Source organism: Ceratotherium simum, chromosome 35 (assembly GCF_057802395.1).
Source record: "Ceratotherium simum simum isolate JZ-2026a chromosome 35, ASM5780239v1, whole genome shotgun sequence".
In the NCBI taxonomy this organism is placed as follows: domain Eukaryota; kingdom Metazoa; phylum Chordata; class Mammalia; order Perissodactyla; family Rhinocerotidae; genus Ceratotherium; species Ceratotherium simum.
The window spans coordinates 28,623,329-28,646,339 of NC_141934.1; the positions used below are offsets into that span (position 1 = coordinate 28,623,329).

The 23,011-nt window shown below is 47.6% G+C and overlaps 1 protein-coding gene across 1 annotated transcript in view; it reads left to right on the forward strand.

The window, feature by feature from the left end:
- Positions 1 to 23,011, forward strand: part of TMEM132C (transmembrane protein 132C) — a 356,494-nt gene that overhangs the window by 269,205 nt on the left and 64,278 nt on the right. Inside the window, exon 4 of the mRNA XM_014787243.2 lies at positions 9,854 to 10,037. Coding sequence (XP_014642729.2) covers positions 9,854 to 10,037 — 184 coding nt within the window. The remainder of the gene's footprint in view (positions 1 to 9,853; positions 10,038 to 23,011) is intronic.

Here is a 23,011-nt window from a genome sequence, read left to right on the forward strand (position 1 = left end):
TTTCTGTCTTCTGTGATATTTGGAAAACGCAAAGTTTTAGGAGTGGACCTCGGAGCATGTCTTTCCTGGAAGGCCTCCAACGGCTCTGCTTCTCGCTTTTCTCTTGGAACAAGTTCAACCTTTCTGGAAAGCCTGATAGCTTCAAAGGATGCTTCTGCCTTCCTCTCCAACTAAGCAGAGACTCCAGCTCCCTCCTGGAGTGGAAATTAATATTAACCTGACGAGTGGAGGGAAAGGAAACTGTGACTATCAGGGAACTCCTGGAGCCATCACTCACTCATTATTCATTCAACAAATATTTATTGAGCATCTCCTATGGGTCAGTGGTCAGCGCTGTGATGGGAACAATACAATGTGCTTGCTCTCATGGTGTTCACGGCTGAGAAAGGGGCGGCAGATGGTGAACGAGCAAATGCATATAAATGTATAATGTGTTGCATGGTGATATAGATAAAGGGGCCAAGTGAGCCGTGGATAACGTTGACTCCAGTGATGGGTGAGCTGTGGGGGTGTCTGGGGAAAAGCAAGGGCAATGGGCCTAAGGTAGAGGGAAGCTTGGTGTCTGATGATACTAAGGAGCCCAGGGTGGAATAAAGTGTGGAAAAAACAGTAGAGGAGTGCGGTAGTGGGGGAGGCACCTCATATTATTGGGAATTGCGAGATGAAAGCATTGCTAATCCCAGGCCAGGCGCAGAAGAGTCACTCAACATTTGTTATGCCACATTCTACGTCCACTAACAAATGTCCTGGCTGTATTTCCAATCTGCAGACTCCAGTGTGCAAACAATACACACCACTCTGTTCCTTTGTCTGTCATTGCTCTTGATGTCTACCTGGTAGCAGAAAAGTTAATCTGGTTGATTCCAGGTTTTCTAAGGCGTTTCAGGTTTAAACGTGGCCAATCAGTCTATGGAATTCTGCCTGATTATTCTCAAGACTGACCCAGGTGGGAAGAGTCACGATGGCATTGGACTGTGGGGGAAACCGTAGGTCTTCAGATCTTCTCTCTTGCGGCGTCATCCACAGGTATCCGTCTTATGCTTGGGTGTGGCCATTGTTCAGTGCTGACATTCATGGGTTTCCATGTTTCCACCTGGTCTCCGAGTGCACTGTCCGTGACATCATTGCTGCTCTAGCCATGCCCGTGTGCAGGAGACTGGGGCCAGGTCAGGCTCTGCCTCAGTTCTCTCTCTTGGCCAACTTCAGTAACCTTCCCTGAAACTAGGTGAAAATTCCACTGCTCTCCTCTACCACTCAGGGCCTTAGGAGGCTGTGGGGTGGACTCCTTCTCAGGCCCTCCCTGCCCCTGACATCCCAAGCTAATTCTATTCTACCTCTGTCATATCCTGCTGGCAAAGTGCAGAGGAGACTTTAGGGTAATTAGGAATCAAGTGAAAGAACTGTATCAGTCAGAGTCTTCATCAGTTATCTGTTGCAGTGCAACACACTGTCCCAAGCTTACTGTCCAACAACTATTATTTCTCACAATAAATAGGAATTTTCTGGGCAATTCCTCTGTTGGTTTTTCCCGAACTCTCTTATGGAGCTATATTTATCTGGCACAATGGCTTGAGGCCAGAATGGCCAGGCCCCTCTCTCTCCACGTGGTCTTGCATCTGGGCTCACCAATTGGATCTGAAGGGATGGACTCAGTGCCTACCCCCTGGTGTAGAGACCACCATGGTCTGGGAAGCCCACACAGTGGCTGCAGAGCCCCAAGAGCCTGCTGGGTGTTGTATGGGGCCATGCCTCTTCTACCCAGGCCTTGGAGGCCCTCTTGGCAGCTGCACTTCCTAAGGTATGACCTGATTTAGCTAAAATTTCAGCTGCTTGAGAATTAATGTATCCTACACTCCTGGTATGTTAGGTCCATGTAAGCCACAGGCTCCACTTCAGGAAATTGCAGCCTGCATGGAAAATAAAAGCCAGCAGGAATGCATGACCACCACTGAGTCCTCAACTGTGTGGCCAAGGGATCCCCGGAGCCATTGTGGGGGGTTTTCACACAGGAGGGGTCTAGGAGAACTGGAAGCTTCTTGCTCTTTCTCTCCACCTATCAGGAGCTCCATGTGGCCCATGGTTTTGTTCAGCCTACCTGTGTCCCCCTCACCAGCCCCAGTCTCTTTTATTAATTGGATTAGCTGTCAACATGTTCACAGCTATGCACTAGGCCCCTAGGGTGTGTTAAACATGTACATTTATCTCCCTAAATATGCACAACACCCTGTAAGACCAGAATGTATATCCCCATTTCAGAGATGAAGAAACTGAGGTTTTGAGAGCTTGAGTAACACGAGTAATGTCCCAAGGCTAAGTGTGGGATTTATATCCAGGGCTTTGACTCCAAAATGTGTGCTCACACTCACCCACCACGCTGCAGCAAGAAAAATAAACAACAGGACATGGTCTAGCCAGATTCAGGGGCAGAGCTGGTGCAAACTCGATTGCACTAGGAGGGACACTTAGGTCAGGACCTGGTGAGCTTGCGTAAGATCTTGTTTTTCCTCACCTGCTGTGTTCAGCAAGTCTCAGGACACGTGGTCTTAGGAGGGCAAAGGTGTGAGAGTCCTGCCAGGTTACTGAACAGGAGAAATAATTGTAGCAATAATAAGAGGTACGGGGCCGGCCCCATGGCTTAGCGGTTAAGTGCGTCCGCTCTGCTACTGGCGGCCCAGGTTCGGATCCTGGGCGCGCACTGACACACTGTTTGTCCGGCCATGCTGAGGCAGCATCCCACATATAGCAACTAGAAGGATGTGCAACTATGACATACAACTATCTACTGGGGCTTTGGGGAGAAAAAAGGAAAAGAAAAAAAGAAGGAGGATTGGCAACAGATGTTAGCTCAGGGCCAGTCTTCCTCAGCAAAAAAAAAAAAAAAAAAGAGGAGGATTGGCATGGATGTTAGCTCAGGGCTGATCTTCCTCACAGAAAAAAAAAAAAAGAGGTACCATCTGATGGATAGTTGCTATGGTATGCACCAAGCTCTACATATGCATTATACCATTTATCTTTGCAACAGCCCCATGAGGTTAGCTTATCATAGGTCAAGAAACGGATTCTTATACAGGTGAAGTTAGTGCTTCTTAAACTTTGCTGCATATTAGGATCACCTGGGGAATCCTTAAGACTCCCGATGTCCAGGTCCCCCTCCAGACCAATGAAAGTAAGATCCCTGGGATGGGACCCAGACATCAGAATTTCTTTAAAGCTCTTCTGCCAAATAATTCCAGATTGTCACCAAGGTTGAGAACTAATGGGTTAAGTAACTTGCCCAAGGTGACCTCCCCAACTAGATAGTAAAGTCAGAATTCAAACCCAAGTGTATCTGATTTCAGAGCCCGTAGTTGTAACACCTAGCCAATACAATCGCTTCATAGACAACAGGGAGCAAAAAATAATAATAATTTAGAAGTGAAATGCTTGGTGACCACAGAGAGAACCCTTTTGTGTCTAGCAGTAATTCTCAACCTTGGCCACACATTAAACTCACCTGAGCTTCAAAAATACTAAGGTCTGACTGCCACCTCTTGAGATTCTGATTCTGTTGGTCCGGGGTAGACCCAAGTATCGATAGTTTTTCTTTTACTGTCTCCAGGTGACTATAACATTCAGCCAAGGTTGAGAGCCCCTACATTATAGGAGGGGAAGGCTCAGGTTACTTCCATAGGGTTGCAGTTCTCCTTTGAAGCAATGTCATTGGCATCAATATGATTTGTAGTAAAGTACTGTCTTTCCTCATCCTTCCACATTTACCTGCTCCTATAAATTTTTAGGCTTTGGGGACTGGGATAGAGAGAAGAAAAAAAAATTATATTAAGTCCAAACTCATAATATAATCGAAGTGTGCCTGGAAACAGGGCAACCCTCAGAGGCTTTTCTCTTCCCTCTGCCCTTCACCATGATCCTGCATCCTGAATTCTGTCCTGTATGCTAATTGCAGAAAGCAGAGATGAAAGAGGTCACTCCCTCAAATGACAGACCAGATCCTTGCTCGCTGCCCTGACGTATTGGATTAGGGTGTGTTATCTCAGCTCAGCCAATCAGATATCCCCACTCAGCACTTTGACCATAGGATTAATGATCTAAAGGATCAAGGACAGGAGAAAATCAGTTTTGGCATCAGCGGTGGTGTCCAGTCTAGAACTAGTTTTGTCCCTGGCTCTCATCTTGTAACTTTCCTTTGCTCCCACCTACTCTCCATGTCTTTTCCTCCAGGCTTCCTAGTAGTTTTGAGGCATTTGTAAAATTCCCTTTTCTTTATCAATCAGCACAAGCTGTTTTCTGTTGCTTGCAACCTGCAGCTCAAACTGATATGCTACAGCACCATGGAGAGCTCTCAGGGATCACCAGGCCATTAGTGTTGGACGTTGGGGTCAACGGGACTATCTAAAAAAGCCTTCCCAGAGGAGAAGTATGTATCCTTTGCCTTCATGAAATACGCATGAGGTAGAATGAATAAAACAAAGCCTGGGCCAAATGATTCTGTCCTCCTGGAGCAACTTCCCTATTATGAGGTTGATTTCTTCATTTTGTTAGTCTCATTTCTTTCTGTGGGCATTAAGCTGTCAACAGTGGCTGATGACTTTGGAGCTGAAATCCCTTACACCCATGGTGGGGAGGTAAAGCCCTTTTGGCTTCTTAACACACTCTCAGACTCCATTTTCTTACGAGATAGAGTTCAATAGCTAAGAGGTTTGGTAAATGGGGTTTCCAGTGGTCCAAAATTTATTGTGACTATTGGGGGAATTTATTTGCTTTTGAGTAAGAGCTTTTTTAAAGCCAATTTTGAAAATTTCTTTCGAGAGTTACTTCAGTAAATCTACACTATTGATTTAGCAACTGGTGTTTATTGGGCACTCTCTAGAGTCACTTAAGTGTTTAAATTCCTCTTTTTATTACTCCAACAATATCACAAGCCCCATATAGGCTGGCATGGAGGGGCCTTGGCCCCTTCAAGGCAAAGGCTTAGCAAAGATTTCATCTTGTTCAAAGGCAGTAGAAGGGCACTGACCACAGACAGAATTGCAGACAGATTTCTTCATTTGTTGGTCCCCATCTACCAGCATGATGTATTATACCATTGTGTCATGTCTGATGGGGGCAGCTATCAAGTAAATGCACTATATACAAATCGGAATGAATCCCAGTTGCCATGAATGGCAGAGAATCAGCATCTCTACTGTGGCTCATTCTCAGAGGCTCCTGGACCAGCCCTAAAGGGGCATGCTTTAACAGTGGCTTTAGGCAGCTAAACCTAAAGTCACTGAGAATGAACGTAGTGTCAAGTCCTCCTAGAAACAAGAACAGCTAACATTTATCCACATTTGCTAGTGCCAAGCTCTAAGTGCATGAGACTTATGCGCTCATTTATTTAATCCTCATATCAACTCTATGAAAGGGGAAGGGTTAACATTCTCACTTTGCAAATAGGGAAAAGGAGGCAGAGATACCCAGAGTTACCCAGCCAGTACCTGGTGAAGCCAGGATTTGAACTCAGGAAATCTGTTTGGGAGCCCACAGCATGAATCATAACACTCGCTGTGTTCACTTTAAAGAGCTATGGCTTATAGTCTTGGTTCTAACTCCTGAGTTCCCTCCTCCCTCCTTCCCTCTCTCACTTCCTTCCCAGCTTCTCTCATTTCATTCTTTCCTTCATTCTTTCCCTTTCCTTTCATTCTTTGAGTAAAGTACTTCGTGGAGGCCCGATCTTTACCACATAGAAGGCTGGGGCTGGTTTTGTTGCAACAGGAGTAATATGGGGACAAGGGGTGGTATTAAGGACCAACTCCAGCCCCATAGCCACTGCTGTCACACCCCTTGGTATGCTAAGGGTCCTGGGAACCACAGTTTGAAATCACCACACTGTGTCGTCTTTAGGGCCGGCGTCTTCCACCTCAAATCACAGCACTTCTATGAAATGCTGCCTTCAGAATATGGAAATACCCTTTCCCTAAGCCAGAGACAGCAAACAGACAGCCAGCAGAGAGGTTGTCTGAGCCACATCATGGCTAAAAGGTTCAAGTTCTTGTGTTTAAAAATCCAGGGATTTTATAGAAAATCTCCAGATTCCCAGCTTCTCTAGAAAAATCTTTCACCATCCAGCACACTGGCATGGCTTCCCATATGGCAGCCATTGACAGGAGCGAAGTGATTTTCCCATCTAGACGAACAAAGAGGGACCCCAGGCACCATAAGGCTTTCGCCCCTCATCTCCACAAAACTCTGAGGTTTCAAAATATAGTTTAATTTACTTTAATTTGGATATATCACATTACGCAGTTTTTAGAGACAAAAAAGATAAAGGCCGTGTGGGAATGAGACAGAGCAGGAAGTGGCATGGTCGCCCAGAAGTAAACAAATAGGAAAGTCGATTCTGCGTCTTCCCAGAGGAATTCCTTCTCTTAAGTCAGGATGTTTAATCCTGGGGCCTTCCCGGGGTTCATCTCTCTGTTGGGTTACACTTGTCTAGCTTTTTCTCTCACACACATTCCCGGGGTCCCTGTGGACACAGAACAGCTTCCTCTCCTCGTCTGAGGTCTCCAGCTCCCTGCAAGACTGAGGTCAAGATTCTAAACGGGCATGTGCCCCCAGTGCACCCCGCACTCGTCCTGATGTCACTCTCACCCAGAATTCTGCAAGCTCTGTGAAAAACTAGAATTTTCCACAAATGGTGAAATTTTTATTCTTTTCTATCCTGAAACCAAGATTAAGTTTTGTTGGTTCACAAGTGGTGGGAGTCTGGGTGGGGGCTGTGCCATGTTTCGAATGGCCGCCTGCCCAGTCACTGCCTTCTACCCACTGGTGAAGGCCGAGTAGATGCAAACACACTCCCTGGATGCAGAAATATGAAAAAGTCTCTGTTCTGGCACTTGTGTAAAATAGGAACCATAATTACCACCATAAAGGTTTTTATTGAGATTTGCAATAATATATGCGTGGAACCTGGTCCACTGCCTGGTACATAGGGGACATTTCATACACAATAGCTTGTTGTCTTTATTCTTCTGTAAACTTGAGCAGAATACCCTAGAAGGTAACCCCATTGCTCACAAAAATCAGATAACATAATTATATCTTTCAAAGCCAGAAAGAAAAACTCCACTTCTCTTTTCTCTTGTCTGGCATTCCACCATTCTTAACGCCCTTCTTCAGCATAATTGCAATGGTGGAGGACGCAGCTCAAGGATGAGAAGTTGCACTGGCCCCTTCTGCACATCAGCTCCTCCCTGGACAATGGGAATGCATTGTTTCAATTTTCTAGATGATAAAACTGAGTCTCAGAGAGGTGATGTGAGCTGTTGTGATGCTCAAGAAAGAATTTTAGGGGAGAATGAAGATGGGGTAGGTTGAAGGCACACTGCAAACTCTTGAGTGTTGTACCAGTGTAGGCATCTCTTTGGGGCGATGATAGGTCTTGGGACAACTGGATCCAGGACTAAGGAAAGTGAATTGTTTGCTGAAGAGAGTCCATCAGATAGCCAAGCAGCTACTGGACATCTCCTGCATGCTCAGCCAGTACCCAGCTCTGTATAGATAAGGAGATGCCAAGGCCGGGTGTTCTTGCTAAGAGGACAAGATTAAACCCCCTGAAATGAAAGAGTGTCTGTCACCCAGTGAAGAGAGAGGCTGGGCCGGAGCATGCAGGAAGGATTTCCAGAAGTCGAATTGAGCAGGCTTACATCCCTGCGGGTCTTAGCTGCTGGACCAAGGACACGTCTCTTAGTTTGGAAACACTCCAGACCCCAGACACTTCTCCCTCATTTTCCAAGGCAAATAATTCACTCTTGAGATTGCACAGACCATGGCTTGATGTTCCAGATGCTGGATTTATTTTCCCTACCAGAGGGATAGCCAGCTTCTTATAAAACGTAATTCTCTGGACCCCTCTTCCAGCCCAGAGAACGTAAGGGAGATTCACGGTTCCCAGAACTTTGGTTGGTACAGCAACCTTCCCGTTACCTCCTGCCCCAGCCTCTGAGCAGGGCTGAGGGTGATGGGATGGGGAATTAGTGTTCTGGCTTTTGAGCTAACCCCAAAGACTGAGTGGGTGCATCTTTAACTGATTATCCCCCCAGCAAAGGGCAGTGTTTCTCCACCACTCTTCGCAGTGGTGCCAGCACATGCTTGGTTGCAGTTTTTAAGCGTATTTGGTGTTTCTTTCTTGCTGTCCTATGGAAAATCCCCCTCAATTCACCTGTAGCTTTCCCGGCGGGTGCCAGCTGAGATATCGCTAACAGTTGACCCACCACTTACAGCAATACTTAGCATATAGCCAAGTATTAGAGGCACCTCATCCTGGCTTCAACATATCACCAGAATCCTGGCCTACCCTACAAGCCCAGCGGTGTGCCTGGAAAGCCCTTTCTTCCTATTTCCACCAATATCAATTCTTTTGATTCAACGGCTCCAGAAAGCTTCTCAAGCTTTCCCTCCCTGACCTCCTAATACAAGTGCTGGCAGACTTTTTCTGAAAAGGTCCAGATAATAAATCCTTTAGGCTCTGCAGGCTACACCTTACCTGACAGAATTACTCAACCATGTTCTTGTAACACGAAACACAAACAAGTGGCCAGGGCCGTGCGTTCCAATGAAACTATTTACCAAAACAGGCAGCAGGCCAGACTTGGCTCCCGGCCTAGTTGCCGACCCCTGTCCTAGAGAAACTCGCCTGGTGTCTTGTGATTTCTTACTTGACCACCAACTATCTAGAGGAGAATGCCGTCCAGAGCACAGGACTGGAAATCAGGAGATGCTGCCTTCCGTTTGACTCTGCCCCTAACTAGCTGTGTGGTTGTGAGCAAGCCATTTCCCTTTCCAGGCCTTAATTTCATCATCTAAAAAATGAGGAGTATGTACTGCCAGTGGTTCCCAAAGAAACAGAATTGCTGGGGCAATCTTGCTAAATATACATACATCTGAGCCACTTCAGATTTAGGGTGTTGGTCAGAATTCTTAGTTGCAGACAACAGAGTCCCTTTAGCTAACTAGTCCCTCTGAGCAGAAGACGTTTCATTAAAGGACAGGAGGCAATTCAGAGAATCTCTGGAGAGCCGTTGAATTGAATTTATTTACTACACAGCTAGGGATAAGGCAGCCAGGGATAAAACACAGACGAGAAAAATGACCAACCCTGCAGGGGACTTTTGCAGTGGCAGCATTACTGGTAGCCACTTGGCATGATGACCTGAGGGCCTGGATGCATGAAAGGCCAGCACAGCCGCCCCGGAAGAACCAGGAACACGATGCTTGCCAGAAAATCCAAACTCCCTTCCCAGATGCTGCTTCATAACCCACCTCTCCATCTAAGTCCCAAATGAGTGAGCCTGACTGGTGCAAGTTCTGCTTTGAGTCTCCATCTAGCTGCAGGGGAGTCTGGAAATGCTGTTTTATGCTTCTCAGCCTCCCTAGGGCAGGAGGATAAGCTAGGAGGGGATTGAAAGATGGCGAGTGAGTTGCCTAAAGCATCTGCCACATCTGTGAAATGGAACTTAAAGGGGGTCCATTTAGTTCAAAGCTCATCCAGGTTCATACTGCGAGGACGAAGCCAGGTGGGTTAACTCATCGTCTGAAGAGCTGGTAAACACCAATCCCAGAGACTCATCAGTGCGTACACTGGTTAATGCTCAAAGCTGAAGACTCTGCCCAGATCCTTAACTTGTGGGTGCTGCTCCGTGCCAGCTGCCCAGGCCCCTATCTTGTAGTTGGTGCCATGTCCCAGGTGCATTCCCTGAAAGATGTTTTCTTTGTCCTTATGGTCTAGTCACAGTTGTGAGGAGGAGGGCCAAAGGGAGAGAAGGGTCCTTCTACCGAACAGAGTCAGCTTAAACCATTTTCTTTTGCTCCCCTCCAGAAGCAGCGGTTTATTCAACGAGGTTGTGCAGATGAACTTTGAAATAGCCAGCTTCAGCAGCCTCTCGGGGACCCAGCCCATCACCTGGCAGGTTGAATACCCACGGAAGGGAACCACAGACATCGCCGTGTCTGAGATCTTCATCAGCCAGAAGGACCTGGTTGGCATCGTTCCCTTAGCCATGGTAAGCTCGTGTGGTCACGGGTGCGCCTGTATTCAACTGTCTGGTTGCATCCTTGTGTCCTTCCTATCTGTCTCAGGATGTTTGCCCCAATTGTTTTATGGGATGTTGACATTAAAAGTGTCCCATCTTCCTCCTCCCTGGAATTTGCTACATTTCATTAATCCAGCCTTTGTCAATTTGTTATTTTCGTACCAGCTTCATGATATTTGCCATATCCCTATACCAAGTGTTTATTATTTACTTACTTTTTATGCTCTAAGTCTATTCCAGTTCTTTTTTTTCAGTTCCTTTTTTATAAGGAAACTTTAGGCCACCATGTGTATTAGTCAGGATAAGTATGTTATGCTGCTGCAACAAATAACCCCAAAATCTCAGGTGCCTAATGCAATGTAAGTTATTCTTGCTTACACTACATGGCTTAAACGGTGGGGGCTCTGTTCCATGCGGTCCCTCAGGGACCTAGACTGATGGACCCCTCATCATCTTGTAGCTGTAGCATCAGGAACACGTGGTCGTCTTGGTCACCATGACAGAGGAACAGACAGTTGGAGAGTTACATGCAGGCTCTTCTAAGAAATGGCCTAGAAGTGACACATGACACTTCCACATACATCTTCTTGGTCAGAAGGAGTCTCGTGGCCTCGTCAGATTTCAAGAGGGCTGGGAAAGCTGGATGCAGAGGAGGAGTTGGATGAACACCATGGTCTCTGCCTCACAACACTGTTAAGTCAGCATATCGTTGACACAAATAGAACACAGCACAAATACAGTATATCAATCCTGTGTTACTAACTTCTAGCTAGACCCTGTGGAGCTGGATATGAGCAGGGAACAGAGAGAATGGTAAGAAGCTAGTCTGTAACTTTACCCTCTGGTCACTCACTCACATAGGCCATGCCCTGGGTCTGTTCTCCAGGCCATTCCTATGCTTGTGCACAAGTGTAAAGACCCCCTACTGGGAGATGCACAGAGCATGGAGTGTCAGAGGCACGTGAAAAGTGTTTTGAAGTGTCTTTGCCAGAATTCTCCCCCACAGGATGGAGCCTGGCGTGGATATTCTACACTTAATTTCTGTTCAGCTTTGGAATAAGCAGGCTTCATTGCCACTGGGTTGAGAAATATATAAATTAGGATTCTTGGGGCTGCATGTGACAGAAAACCCAACCCAAACTGGCTTAAGGGCAAACAAGAATTCACTGGCTTGTGTAACTGAAAGTCCAGGACGCGTCCTGGCTTCATGTCCACCTGGTGGGGACCCATTTCCCTCTGTCTCCTGGCTTCACTCTCAGTCTACTCAAGATGGCAAGGTGGCAACCGATGCTCCTGCCAGATGGCTCAAGCTTCAAGCCCAGGGGGAGCACTTGGCTCATTTCCAGAACCCTGACAGAGGTGTGATTGCCACGCACTGTTCTTATGGGTCATGTCGCCTACCCACAGCAATCACGGGGGCAGGAAGGGCAAACCCCTGGGGCTTGGGATGGATGGGGACAGACGCTGTCAGTGCCCTACCCGTATCCTCTCACCTTCCACTTCAGCGCACACCTGCCATCTTCCACTGAAGCACCAGCACATTTTTGCCTGAGAATTTTATCTCCCTTTCAAAGCCCTCTTTCCCACCTGCAAAGCAGGACAGAAGCACCAAGGAATCAGCACACCCCATCCAAGAAGCGTCCCCAGCCAGTCGCTCGCTGGAGTCAGCATATAATCCTTCCAGCTCCCTCGGCCCTGCCCTGGGTTGACTGGGAGGCATGAGTTCCACACAGCACCTGAATCTCCCCAGCGGGGTTAAGCTCCAGTCACACAGTGGTTACTCGCTGAATCACGCACACTCTGCTGCTCTGTCCCCCACCCTGTCTCACTTCCCCACTCCCTTGCTGGAGTTGCCTGCACCTCCCAATACACCACTTGCCATGGAGTCCTTGTCTCGTAGTACGCCTCTGGGAAAACCCAAACTGAGACATCCATCGACCCCACAAACCACAGGAGCTTGTGAGGAGAGGAGGGAGGTTTCCCAAAGGATAGTTCAGGGTGGCTTCACTGGAAAAGGTGTGAATGGACCCCGGGCAGCAGACACAGCAGATGGACCCTCCTTCACCTGACGTGCAAGGAGCTGGAAATGTCCCATTCAAATAAGGAAGCCACTCGATACAGCAGGGATCTGCAGACTCTGACCCTGGGGTCAGACCAGCCTGTGCTTGTTTCTGTAAGTAGTTTTATTGGAACACAGCCACGCCCAATCATTTATGAATTGGCCTCTTTTCGCTCCACAGAGGGAGAGCTGAGTAGTTGCCATAGGTACTGTATGGTCCACAACGCCTAAAATATTTACTCTCAGCCCTTTGCAGAAAAAGCTTACCAACTTCTGCTATAGAAGAACTAAAAGAGTATTTCTCGACCCTGGCTGTACGTTGAATCATCTAGGAGGGTTTTAGAAATTACTGTTGTTTGGGCCCCACTCTTGACAAATTAAATGAGGGTGGGCGGAGGCGGACACTGAGCACCAGTGATTTTCAGAAGCTCCTTGGCTGGTTCCACTGGGCGGCCAGGGTTGGAAACTGAGTAGCACCAATGCACTCGCTCTGACTTACGCTGTTGTTACTCTTGCATTTCTGTTATTAGCCTGCACTGATGAGAACTTGTCAGCAAACACGCTGCTTGACTGAATTGCATTATGGATTACGGGAAATAGATCAATCAGATCTCATTGGGTTATAAAGGCTACAAACCCAACCCAATCCAACTTAAACTTGGCTCATGTAACTTAAAAAGTCTAGAAAAGTGTTTGTCAGACTTTAATGTGCTTACAGATCACCTGAAGATTTTTCTTAGGTGTAGATTCTCATTTAGGAGGTCTGGGTTGGGTATTTTTAAAAGATCCTGAGTTATGCCAATGCTGCTGGTCTGTAGACCGTAAGCTAAGTACCAAGGATCCAGGTGTGCAAATGACATCATCACGGAAGGTGGCTTCTCTTCTTCTCTCATCTCTGTGTTCCTCGTGGTTAGAGTCACTATCCAGGAGACTCTGTCCCCAAGGTGGCCCCTGGCAGTGCCGTGCTGATATTCTCACAGCCCATGTCTGGCAGGCAGAGGGAAAGCCTCATTGCCAATCACTCAAGCAAATCTCCTGGGACTGCTCTGATTAGAACTGATTGGCTTGGCCTGGGTCATGCGCCCAAACAGAGGCCAATCACTGAAGCCAAATGGATAAGATGCTCTGATTGGCCAGGGCTGGGGACCATGTCCCCCCAGAGAAGGTGTGGAGTCAGACTGAGAGCTGCTGGGCATGGTGCATGATGGGAAAATCTGGCTTCCACTGAAAGAGTGGGGGATGGATGCTGGTCAGACACAAGCAACAGATGTCCACCACAGAAGCTAGTATCTACCACAAGGATGTGTTGTTACTTTGAGGTTGGAGAATGTTTCCTCTTGCCTTTTCCTGTCCTAGAATAGGTGTCAACAATCTATAGCCCACAGGCTGAATCCATTCTGCAGCTGTTTTTGTACACCATGCAAGCTGAGAATGTTTTTTGCATTTTCAAATAGCTACAATTTAAATGGTTATATAAGTAGCTTCTTAATATCCTCAGTTTTGCCTCTTGACTGGCAAACCCTAAAACACTTTCTATTTGGCCTTTTAGAGAGAATGTTTGCTGGCCCATGTCATAAAACATCAGCATCAGTTCTAGGGCATCAGTTCCTAGTTCCTGTCCTACCTATTTCAAAAGGATAAGACATTTGGATTCTGTGAAAAGTAAAATCATTATAAGGATATGAGATATTTTGGCCACACTTTTCAAGGGACCACAAGAGAGCCCTCTTTGAAGCAAGGTATTATTATTGTGGTTATTGTGTTTTTGTAACGCCTAGGGTAAAATGAAATGGCTACTTATGTCCTACCAGAATCCTTTTGTTTGTAAGTAACTGTAAGTGGATTCAAACTGGCTTCATCCAAAAGGTCATTGATTAGCTCCCATCTCTGCATGGGGCCGAGATCGCGAGTCTGAGCGCTGGATTTAGGTGCTCACGTGATATCATCATTTTGCATCCCCTGGAACGGACAATTTGACCTCAACTCTGCAAAGCAAGGTGGAAAATTAGGAACTACACTAAAAGGTAGACAATAATTGAGGTGGTTTAAAGGAACTTCTATTCTCTTATTTTCTGTATTTTCAAAGTTTTTTCTAGAATGAGCTTCCATACATTTATAAGCAGCCAAAACGTAAACTTTTATTGGAAGTAAGTAGCAAATAACAGTGCAGTTTGACTAGGAGGTGAGAAAATGAAAGAAAAAAACTGAGCAAGAAGGAAATCCTTATGTTACCTGTTAGCAGCCCTTGCTTCAAATGGTTACATCCTTGAAGAAATTAAGTCCCCCAGTTGTTGCTCATTCTAAAGAAAAGCAAACTTCAGAGACATAAGACAGAGGATTATCAGATTGGGGAAGTTCTCACCTTAAAATCAGGGCTTCTCGAACCCCTTCCTAAGTCCAGGGAGAAAGCCGTGAATCCAGCGATTCCTCAGCAGTGCTACCTGTCTCTCAGCCGCAGCTTCTATCTCCCACGGAGTAAGTGAGATGGACCGAGCAGAGGGAAGTGGCCTAACTCTCCCATAAAGTGACCCGTCGAGGCAGGAGCCACCTGAATCACACTGCCCCCTCGGCACCATTCTATGCGGAGAATATCAACCCACAAAGCCGCCATCGCTCATCCCCTTCCAGGCTGGTGCGGAGGCAGGCAAGCTCCCGGTTTCAGCTCTCGGACTTTCATGCATCTCCCTCCCTCCCGTCCCTGCCCCCTGCCCGGTGCCCTCACTGCCCCCACTTTAGGCTGGGTGGGGAGAGGAAAGGGTCTGGCTGAGAGGACCAAGGGCTGTCCAGGGCAGCTGGTGAGCAGAACAGACTACGAGATGAAGGAGCATCTTCAGTTCTTGGCGTTCAGTTCTTCTTTGACCTAAGAAAAAAGTATTCACATCACAGGCTGAAACCCCACGATCAGCGGCCGGCACAGACCTCCCCCTGGCAGTTTCTCCTTGTTGGCAGCGGGGGTGCAGGGGTGCTGATGTCTTTTCAAGAATAAAGGGGCCGCAGAATCCATTCAACCTTAAACTGAGCTAATGATGTGCAGGCTCTGCGGATATTCACTGTGGTCAATCCTGAGAAATCAGCAATAAACAAACAAGACTGGCCCTCATGGGGTCTACACTCTGGGGGCCGACAGACAGCAGCCAGGTAGATATTTCATAAGATAAGACCAGGTAATGGTAAGATGCAGCTGTGAAGACGAATAAGGCAGGGCCAGGGAACCCAGTGTAACTGGTTTCTCGTTCTGTTAGCATCTCAAGAGTTTTTCCCTAGAGTTAATTTAAAAATAAAGAACTCAATTGTATGCCTAGTCTAAGAAGGCAAGAACCCCTAATTTCGGCAGGTGTAGGAAGAGGCCCTTTGCTCCAGGACTGAATGACTTAGTCCTGGATTGAATTTCCTGGGAGGCAACAAGATTTACCTGGAATTTTGAAGAGTTTCAAAAGATTATCATTTGTTACTTTTGCAAACTTAAGATGAAATCATTTTCCCGACCCCTGTAACATGGTGGGAACTTGGGTTGTTTTCTTATATAAAACTTTCAAGTTTCTTAGAATGTCTCCCTATCTCTCTGCATAAAATCAGACTTAAAATAAAGTGGCTATCGCTGGGGCTGGTTAAAGGAGAGATTGCTCCTTGTTCTCAAGAGTGCGAAATGATTGGCTTAATGCTCACCTCTCTGGGGTGTCATGGAGATTCGTTAAGGTCTGAGAGATCCCTGAGGTCTCCAGGCAAAGTGTGCAGCAAGAGAGGGTTATTGGAAAAGAGATGGCAGCCTTTTCCTCCTTCTCTTCTGTGCTCTGCACAGCTCTGGGCCTGGGGGCTGACCTATGTGGACTGCAGCCCCCAGCCTTCCTTGCCCTCTGGATTCTGGTGGGGTTTAGCCAGGTGACGCACCAAAGGTGACTGGACAGAGCAGAAAGAGACAGAGTCTCCTGTAGTGGGTTCAGTTATGTCCTCCCCAAAGATATGGTAATGTCCTAACCCCCATCCCCCAATTCTGTGCCCGTGAATGTGATCTTATTTGGAAATAGGGTCTTTGCAAATGTGATTAAGATCAGATGAGATCCTAAATCCAATGTCCTTATAAGGAGAGAGAGATTTGGACGTGGAGGAGACGCAGGGCAGAAGGCCGTGTGAGGAAGGTGGCAGAGATGGGACTGATGCCTCTATAAGCCAAGGAATGCCAAAGATTTTCAACCACCTGCAGAATCTAGGAGAGAGGCAAGAAGGATCCTCCCTTAGAGTTTCAGAGGGAGCGTGGCCCCGCTGACACCTTGATTTTGGACTTCCAGCCTGCAGAGTCACCAGAGAATACACGTCTGTTGTTTTAAGCCACCCAGGTGTGGCACTTGGTTACAGAGGCCCCAGAACACGAATGCATTCCCATCTTGCTTCCTGTCTGCCAGGGGCCCTGTCCTCTGCCTACAGCTCCTGTCCTGCCAGGGAATCTGTTTTCCGTGGTTCTGCTCTCTCTGGTTCCAGTAACTGGGCTGCCTTCCCTTGCCCCCAGGCCTAGGACTCATAGCAGCTCCCAGCTGGGACCAGTGTTGGGGTGCTGCACCCACCCTGGCTATTTCCTCTGATCCTGCCTGCAGCTCTGTCATTACACTCTCTCCAAGCCAACCCCTTTGAGTGGGCCACCATTTGAGTGGGCCATCTGTTTCCAGCCAGGTTCCTGAGAGATACCTGAGGGGTACATGCTGTACGCTCCCTCGAGGTTCTGCTTCTGGGAGAACCCACCACGATTGTCCTCAGGAACAGACATGGTCAGGGAGCAATCCTGATCACGAAAGGGTCATCTTTCTTCCATGATTTATAGACTCTCAACACTGAAGGGCGAGGTTAAGGAATCTCACTGGGGTACCTGAACCCCATGGTCGGATTTTTCTACCCAGCAGCCTCCTGTGGATACTTGTCTGCATTCCTTGCCATTGCTAAATTCAGAGAGCCAGGTGTGGGGAACAGACTGTGCATGAGCAGGCCTGTGGCATTGCAGAGATGCTGTTGGATCCGCTTGTCAATCTACAAGTGATTGATGACTTAACTCTGCTTTGGGGTCTGTAGGGAAGCATGTTGGCAATATCGTTTGGGTTCGAGAAGGTGAAGACAGGCATTTCAAAGAGCTGAGGGACATCTCCTTTGACGCAGATTGGAGAATATTGTTTTCAAAAAGACAATGGAAAAATAAGGTTTTATTGTTTTCCAGAAACATCCTACCTCACTCTCCATGCTCCTTCTCCAACTTGAAAATTTTACATTTGTAATTCTCTAAGAGTATTTTAAGGGTGGCTTTGACGCTCTAGGGCAATTGAAAAATGTTTGCTTGGTTGAAAAATGACTATATGTGCAGAATAAGTGTTTCCCTGTCACAGCTGGAGGTTTACGTTGGAATAAAATTTTAAAATATCCCTCCCTCCAACTAACCGGCACAGATTTCTGTCTAAAAAGCAAATCTCTGACTCGTATGAAGCTGTTTTGACTTGGTAGTAATGTTTTCAGGGTTACCAATTAATTACCCAATAAACGATACCTCACCCACCGCCTGCCACAGGCAAATGCTCAAACGCTGTGAGTGATTCTTGCCGTGGTTCAGACCATGATCTTCGTCATCTAAACTCGGGTCTCCCCATCGGTAAAAGGAGGGGGCGGGAGTGAGGGATGGCTCGGGTCTTCTCTAAGTTTACACTTTCCGTTATTTTACTTACATTACTTAGAAAGTAAAAACTGTGTTCTAATTGTAAAGATTGTATAACTTCATTGGAGGTGGGAGATGGAGATGGAGGACATATAGATCAAAAAAATCATCTCGTCCCAGCATTGAAGAGTGATGCTGAAACAGGAGAATCAGCAGGACTCCCAGGTCCACAGTGTCTTCTTCATCACCCTACGGGTCAGCAGGGTCCCATGTGATAGAGGAGGGGAGCCCAGGAGAGGAACCCCATCCTGCAGCTTCGACCAACTGCCAGCCCTTTGCACCAGTCTCACTTTTCAGCATGTCCACACATCACTGAGTCCATAGTTTCCTTCATATTTCCTCCAAGTAGAGACCAGTATAGGAATTGGGAGCTGAGCCTTGGGAACCAACTGTGTTGGTGTGAATCCTAGCTCTTCCTTCGAATGGCTGTGTGACCTTAGACAAGTGGCTTGACCTCTCTGTGCCTCAGTTTCCTCATCTGTAAAATGAGAATAAAAATAACACCAGACTCATAGGACTGTTTTGAGAACTAAATGTCCCCAGAACCCCTTGCCTGGCGCTAAGTAAGCCTTCAGGAAATCCTAGCTATTTTATCTTAAATAAACTCCACATTCAACTTCTATTTATTGTATAAAAGGAAATGCTACTTCACTAGGAAGTGACACAACATTTGTGCAAACAGAAGACCAGGAAATAAAAGTGTCACAGTGTCCCTGCAGGGGCCCTCAGTCCCTTAGAGAACCACAGGGAGATCCAGGCAGGTCCAGGAACTGGAACGGGAAGACTTACACCTTCATTTTCGCTAACCTTGAATGAAACTCGGCGTTTCCTCCCATCTTGAACTCAGATCCCAGGCCCCGAAAGGATGAGCAGACCCCACCGAGCTGTATCACAGAGTTCCATATGGTTACAGTCGACGCGGATGCCCCGAGATGCTGTTTCCACTCGTCACTAACGTGAAATGATGGTATTTGCACACCCGGGGCCGGATCTCGTCACTCAGTGCAGTAACACGGAAGACACGTATCACTCTACCTGAAACTGGGATTTTTTAGGTATTGATAACTGTATGTCAGTGTGGTTGGTTTCCTTTGTAAGCGTACATGTTTTATTTTATGCACTTAAAACCTATATGCTGAGAGGGATTCTTGGACCTCACCAGCCAGCGGGAGGGGCCGTGACAGAAACGCAGGTGAAGAGAGGAAAGCAAATCCTCAGCCTCTCACACCCCAGCCTATGAAGAGAAAGGAGGTACCACCAAGAACCTCTCCTTATTAAGCGCCTATTGTGTGCCAGGCATTGTTTAGCTGCTGCCGAGCCCTGCCCCGCTCAGCGTCCTTGTCCCCACCGTGTCCTCCTCCTGAGATGCTCCTCCTCGTGACCTGCACACCTGGCTCGCTCTCAGCACCCCGGACTCTGCTCCAGCTTCATCGCATGGGGGTCTCCTCTGACCCTCCTCCCCCGGAGCACCGACAGCGGCCTCCAGCGCCCCCAGCCTCTCTGCTACCATACCTTAGTTTCATCATGTCTGACCAGATTACTGTTTTAGCATTACCTGACATTCTCTTTCTTATGTGTTTATGTTTTTCTGTATTTCTTACCCGCCACCCCAGCCCTCCTCCCATCTGGCATGCTGGCTCGGTGGCAGCTGGGATTTCGTCTCTATTTCATTTTAGCCCAGAGTCTCTTGCCTTCCACTCATTCCATCTTCCATCAAATACTTGCCACGGGCCGGCTGTGTGCCAGGCTGGGGAAACAGCAGAGAACAGACGGGAAACCCCTGGCCCTGCCTGCCGGAACCCTAGAGATTACCCTGCGACTTTGACTCTGACACTCTCTGCACACCCGGATCCCTTGATCCCGCCGCCCTAAGAGGCAGGTCTGTGGGAGGACGCACTCTGGCCGCACGGCGGCTCTGCTGGTCCCGGCTCCCACCAGCCGAGCAGTCAGGCCCACATGTCCAGGGACGCTGCGGCCTGCTCAGTGCCACGGGAAGGAGCCGAGAATGGCCTGGAAACTACTGGGCAGGACTAACTGCCAGCCTCTAGAAGACTCCAAGGGGCCGATGAAATGCTGCCAAAGGAATACTCCATTGTGGGCGGAGAATTCTGCCACCACCCGGCTCTCCTCCTGCTGCCTCACACTCTGCTATGGAACCCACTCGTCCGTGTTGTCTTGTCTCTCAGCTCTCAGATGCAGCCGCGTCTCCCGCCTACACAGTGCCAGCCTCATCCAAACCACCATCAGCTCTTGGCTGGTCTCCCTGCTTCTGTGCTGACCCCTGACAGCCCGTTCCCCACGCGGAGAACCTGACCAGATCTCTCTCCTCGGGGCTCTCACCCTTCTGACAACTCCCCATTGCACTTTAAAGAGAAAAAAAAGCACAGGGGGCCTCACCACCTCCTAGGTGGCCCTCAACGTCTGGCCCACGGCTACTCTCGGATCCAGAGACCTCCTGCCTTCCCTTCAAGTGCCCTCCAGCCCAAGGGCCTTTGCACATGCTGCTTCTTGTGTCTGGAGCCTCCCCCCAGATCCATACTGTGTTTTCCTCACATTATGCAGGGCCCTGCTTAAATCTTCTCAGGTGACCTCAGCCACCTGTCTAGAATCATGGCCGGGTCCCTCTCTATGCCCTGAAGACCTTGATTCTCTTTCAGACCATGATAGAAAATCACGTATTTACTTATTGGTTCATTGTCTGAATTTCCCCACTGGGATGTTAGCTCCATGAGGACCGGGACCACTATGTCAGCAGCATCTAGAACCATGCCCGGCACACAGTAGCTGCTGATGAGGAGCTGTTGAAAGAATGAATGAATGATCACCCAAGTGTAAGCTCTTCGAGGTGAGGAACTGTTGTCTCTCCCATCATTCGTTCAGCAGTGCCCAGCACGGCTCCTGCCGAACGGAAGTCGCTCCGCAAACACTTGTTCCCTCAGCGTATCCAGCCCGAAGGAAGCTGCATTATTCTTATTGTTGGATGTGTGACCAGTGGTGCCAAGGCCAACATTAAATAATTGTCAGCCTTTCTTCCACAGCCCCATAATTATGTCAGCATTTGAAACATTTTAGAGCATTGATCTATGAATGAATTTATAATTCGTTTTAAGTAATTGTCACGCAGGAGAGAAAAGGAAATATTTTGGAGGAAAAAAGAGACTCTCTGTCCGTGTGGACATAATGGATTCTCTGGAGCCATTTCAATCACTCTCACAAATATCGTGTGTATTCAGACCTGTGTTACAGCATTGTCCATTCATTTTTCAAATGAGAATAGAATTAAAGTGCTACGCAGGGTTCCTGGTTCAGCTTTTGTTAATAAATCTTGAGAGTTGAGAACTAAGAGAGGAACACACATAGTGCTGTTTCAGTGGTTCTTAGGCTTGGATGTGGTCCACATCCCCTGGAGGGCTTGTAGAGACATGGATTACCAGCCCCACCCAGAGTTTCCGGTTCAGGGGGTTGGTGGTGGGGCCCAAGAATTTGCATCTCTGACCAGTTCCAGTTGACGCCGATGCTGCTGGTTGGGGGACCACACTTTGAGGACCACTGCCCTGGGTCAAGGGCTTCCCCTTTCTCTGCTTGACTTCCCTTCACAGCCCCATCTCTATGAAACGTGATGTTTTGTGTGTCTTTGTTGACTTATTGGCTGTCCATCTCCCCTCTGGCTGGTCATCTCCGTGTTGGCAGATTCTCTGGCTTATTCAGTGCCGTGTCCTCCACTTCCAGAATGGTGCTCCGTGGACCACTGGATGATCCAATGGACCTCGCGGATGGTCAACAAATACTCACGTTGAATTAATGAGTTACAATAATGTGTGTGCCTTCTACATATCCCTAAACATTATAGAATTTCAGTTATAGTCTGGGAAGGAAAGATTCATATTGAGAAACTTACAAAGCAGTGTTATCCAATGGAACTTTCTGTAACAGTGTTCCATATCTACACTGTCCAATATGGGAATTGTCCAATATGGGAACCACCAGCTACATGGGGTCACTGAGCGCTTAAAATTGGCTAGAGCAACAGAGGAATTGAGTTTTTAACTTTACCTAATTTTAATTAATTTTAACATCAATAGCCACATGTGGTTAGTGGCTCCTTTATTGGACAGAGCAGTGATATAGAGTGATGGTAATGAGGGTGACTGAATGGGAAATACAGGCCCAGATTCTGCCCCAGCCCTGCTGTGAGACACAGTCTCTCTCTGCGTCATTCTTCATCTGTTCAGCCCCCAGTGTGGTTCTTATGGGACCCACCAATGATAGGGCTACATTTTTTTTTCATATTGTATATGATCTGGTATGTTAAACTCAAAAAAAAAAAAAAAGCGTAATGGAAGATCTTTGAATTCCTTGAGTTTTATCAGCACAATTTTGGAGCAGGTGTCAAGAGCCAAACTCAACTGGATTAATCCAAAGGGAGAATTAACTAGATTGCCCACATGGCTTCAGGCACAGCTGGATCCAGGTGCTCAAATAACATTTCCAGGCATTTGTCTCTTTTTCTCAGCTCTGCTTTTCTGTCTGCAGGCTTCCCTCTCAGGCAGGGTTTCCCAAAGGCTTTTCTGTCTGCAGGCTTCCATCCAGGTCATTTAGCATCCCTAGGAGGAAGTCTGCCTTTTCCCCAAGAGTTCCAGCAAAAGTCTCAGACCTCGCCCTGGGTCTAGCTTGTGTTAACTCCCATTTTTGAGGCAACCACACTGGTTGTGATTGGCCAAGCATGGTGTGTGTACCCAGAAGAAGGCCAGGTCCAAAAGGAACCACAAAGAATTGGACCATTGGGGGCTTGGCAAACAAAACCCAACAGATGTCCACTGGCCCAGCTTTACAGACACCCTAGCTCCGCTTCCACAGCCTTGGTCTGTGGTTCACTACTCTCCATGGAGTAAGAACCCACAGGCGGGGTGAGCCCCAACCTGAGCTAAGCATCTGGCTTTCACGGCCACCAACCTTCATCCTCTTGGCCTAAATTCTTCCCTGGCCACCTCTTGTGGGATGTTGTGAAGACAGAATAAGGGATAAGTCAGAGGCTAACAGCATGGACCGTAGCAAATGCCTGGCTCCTAATCCCAAATCCACTACTTTTTGAGCTATGCAATCACAGGCAAGTCACATACCCTCTCTGTGCCTCAGTTTCCTCATCTGCAAAATGGAGATAGTAAGAGTCCCTACTCATAGGGTTGTGGTGACAAT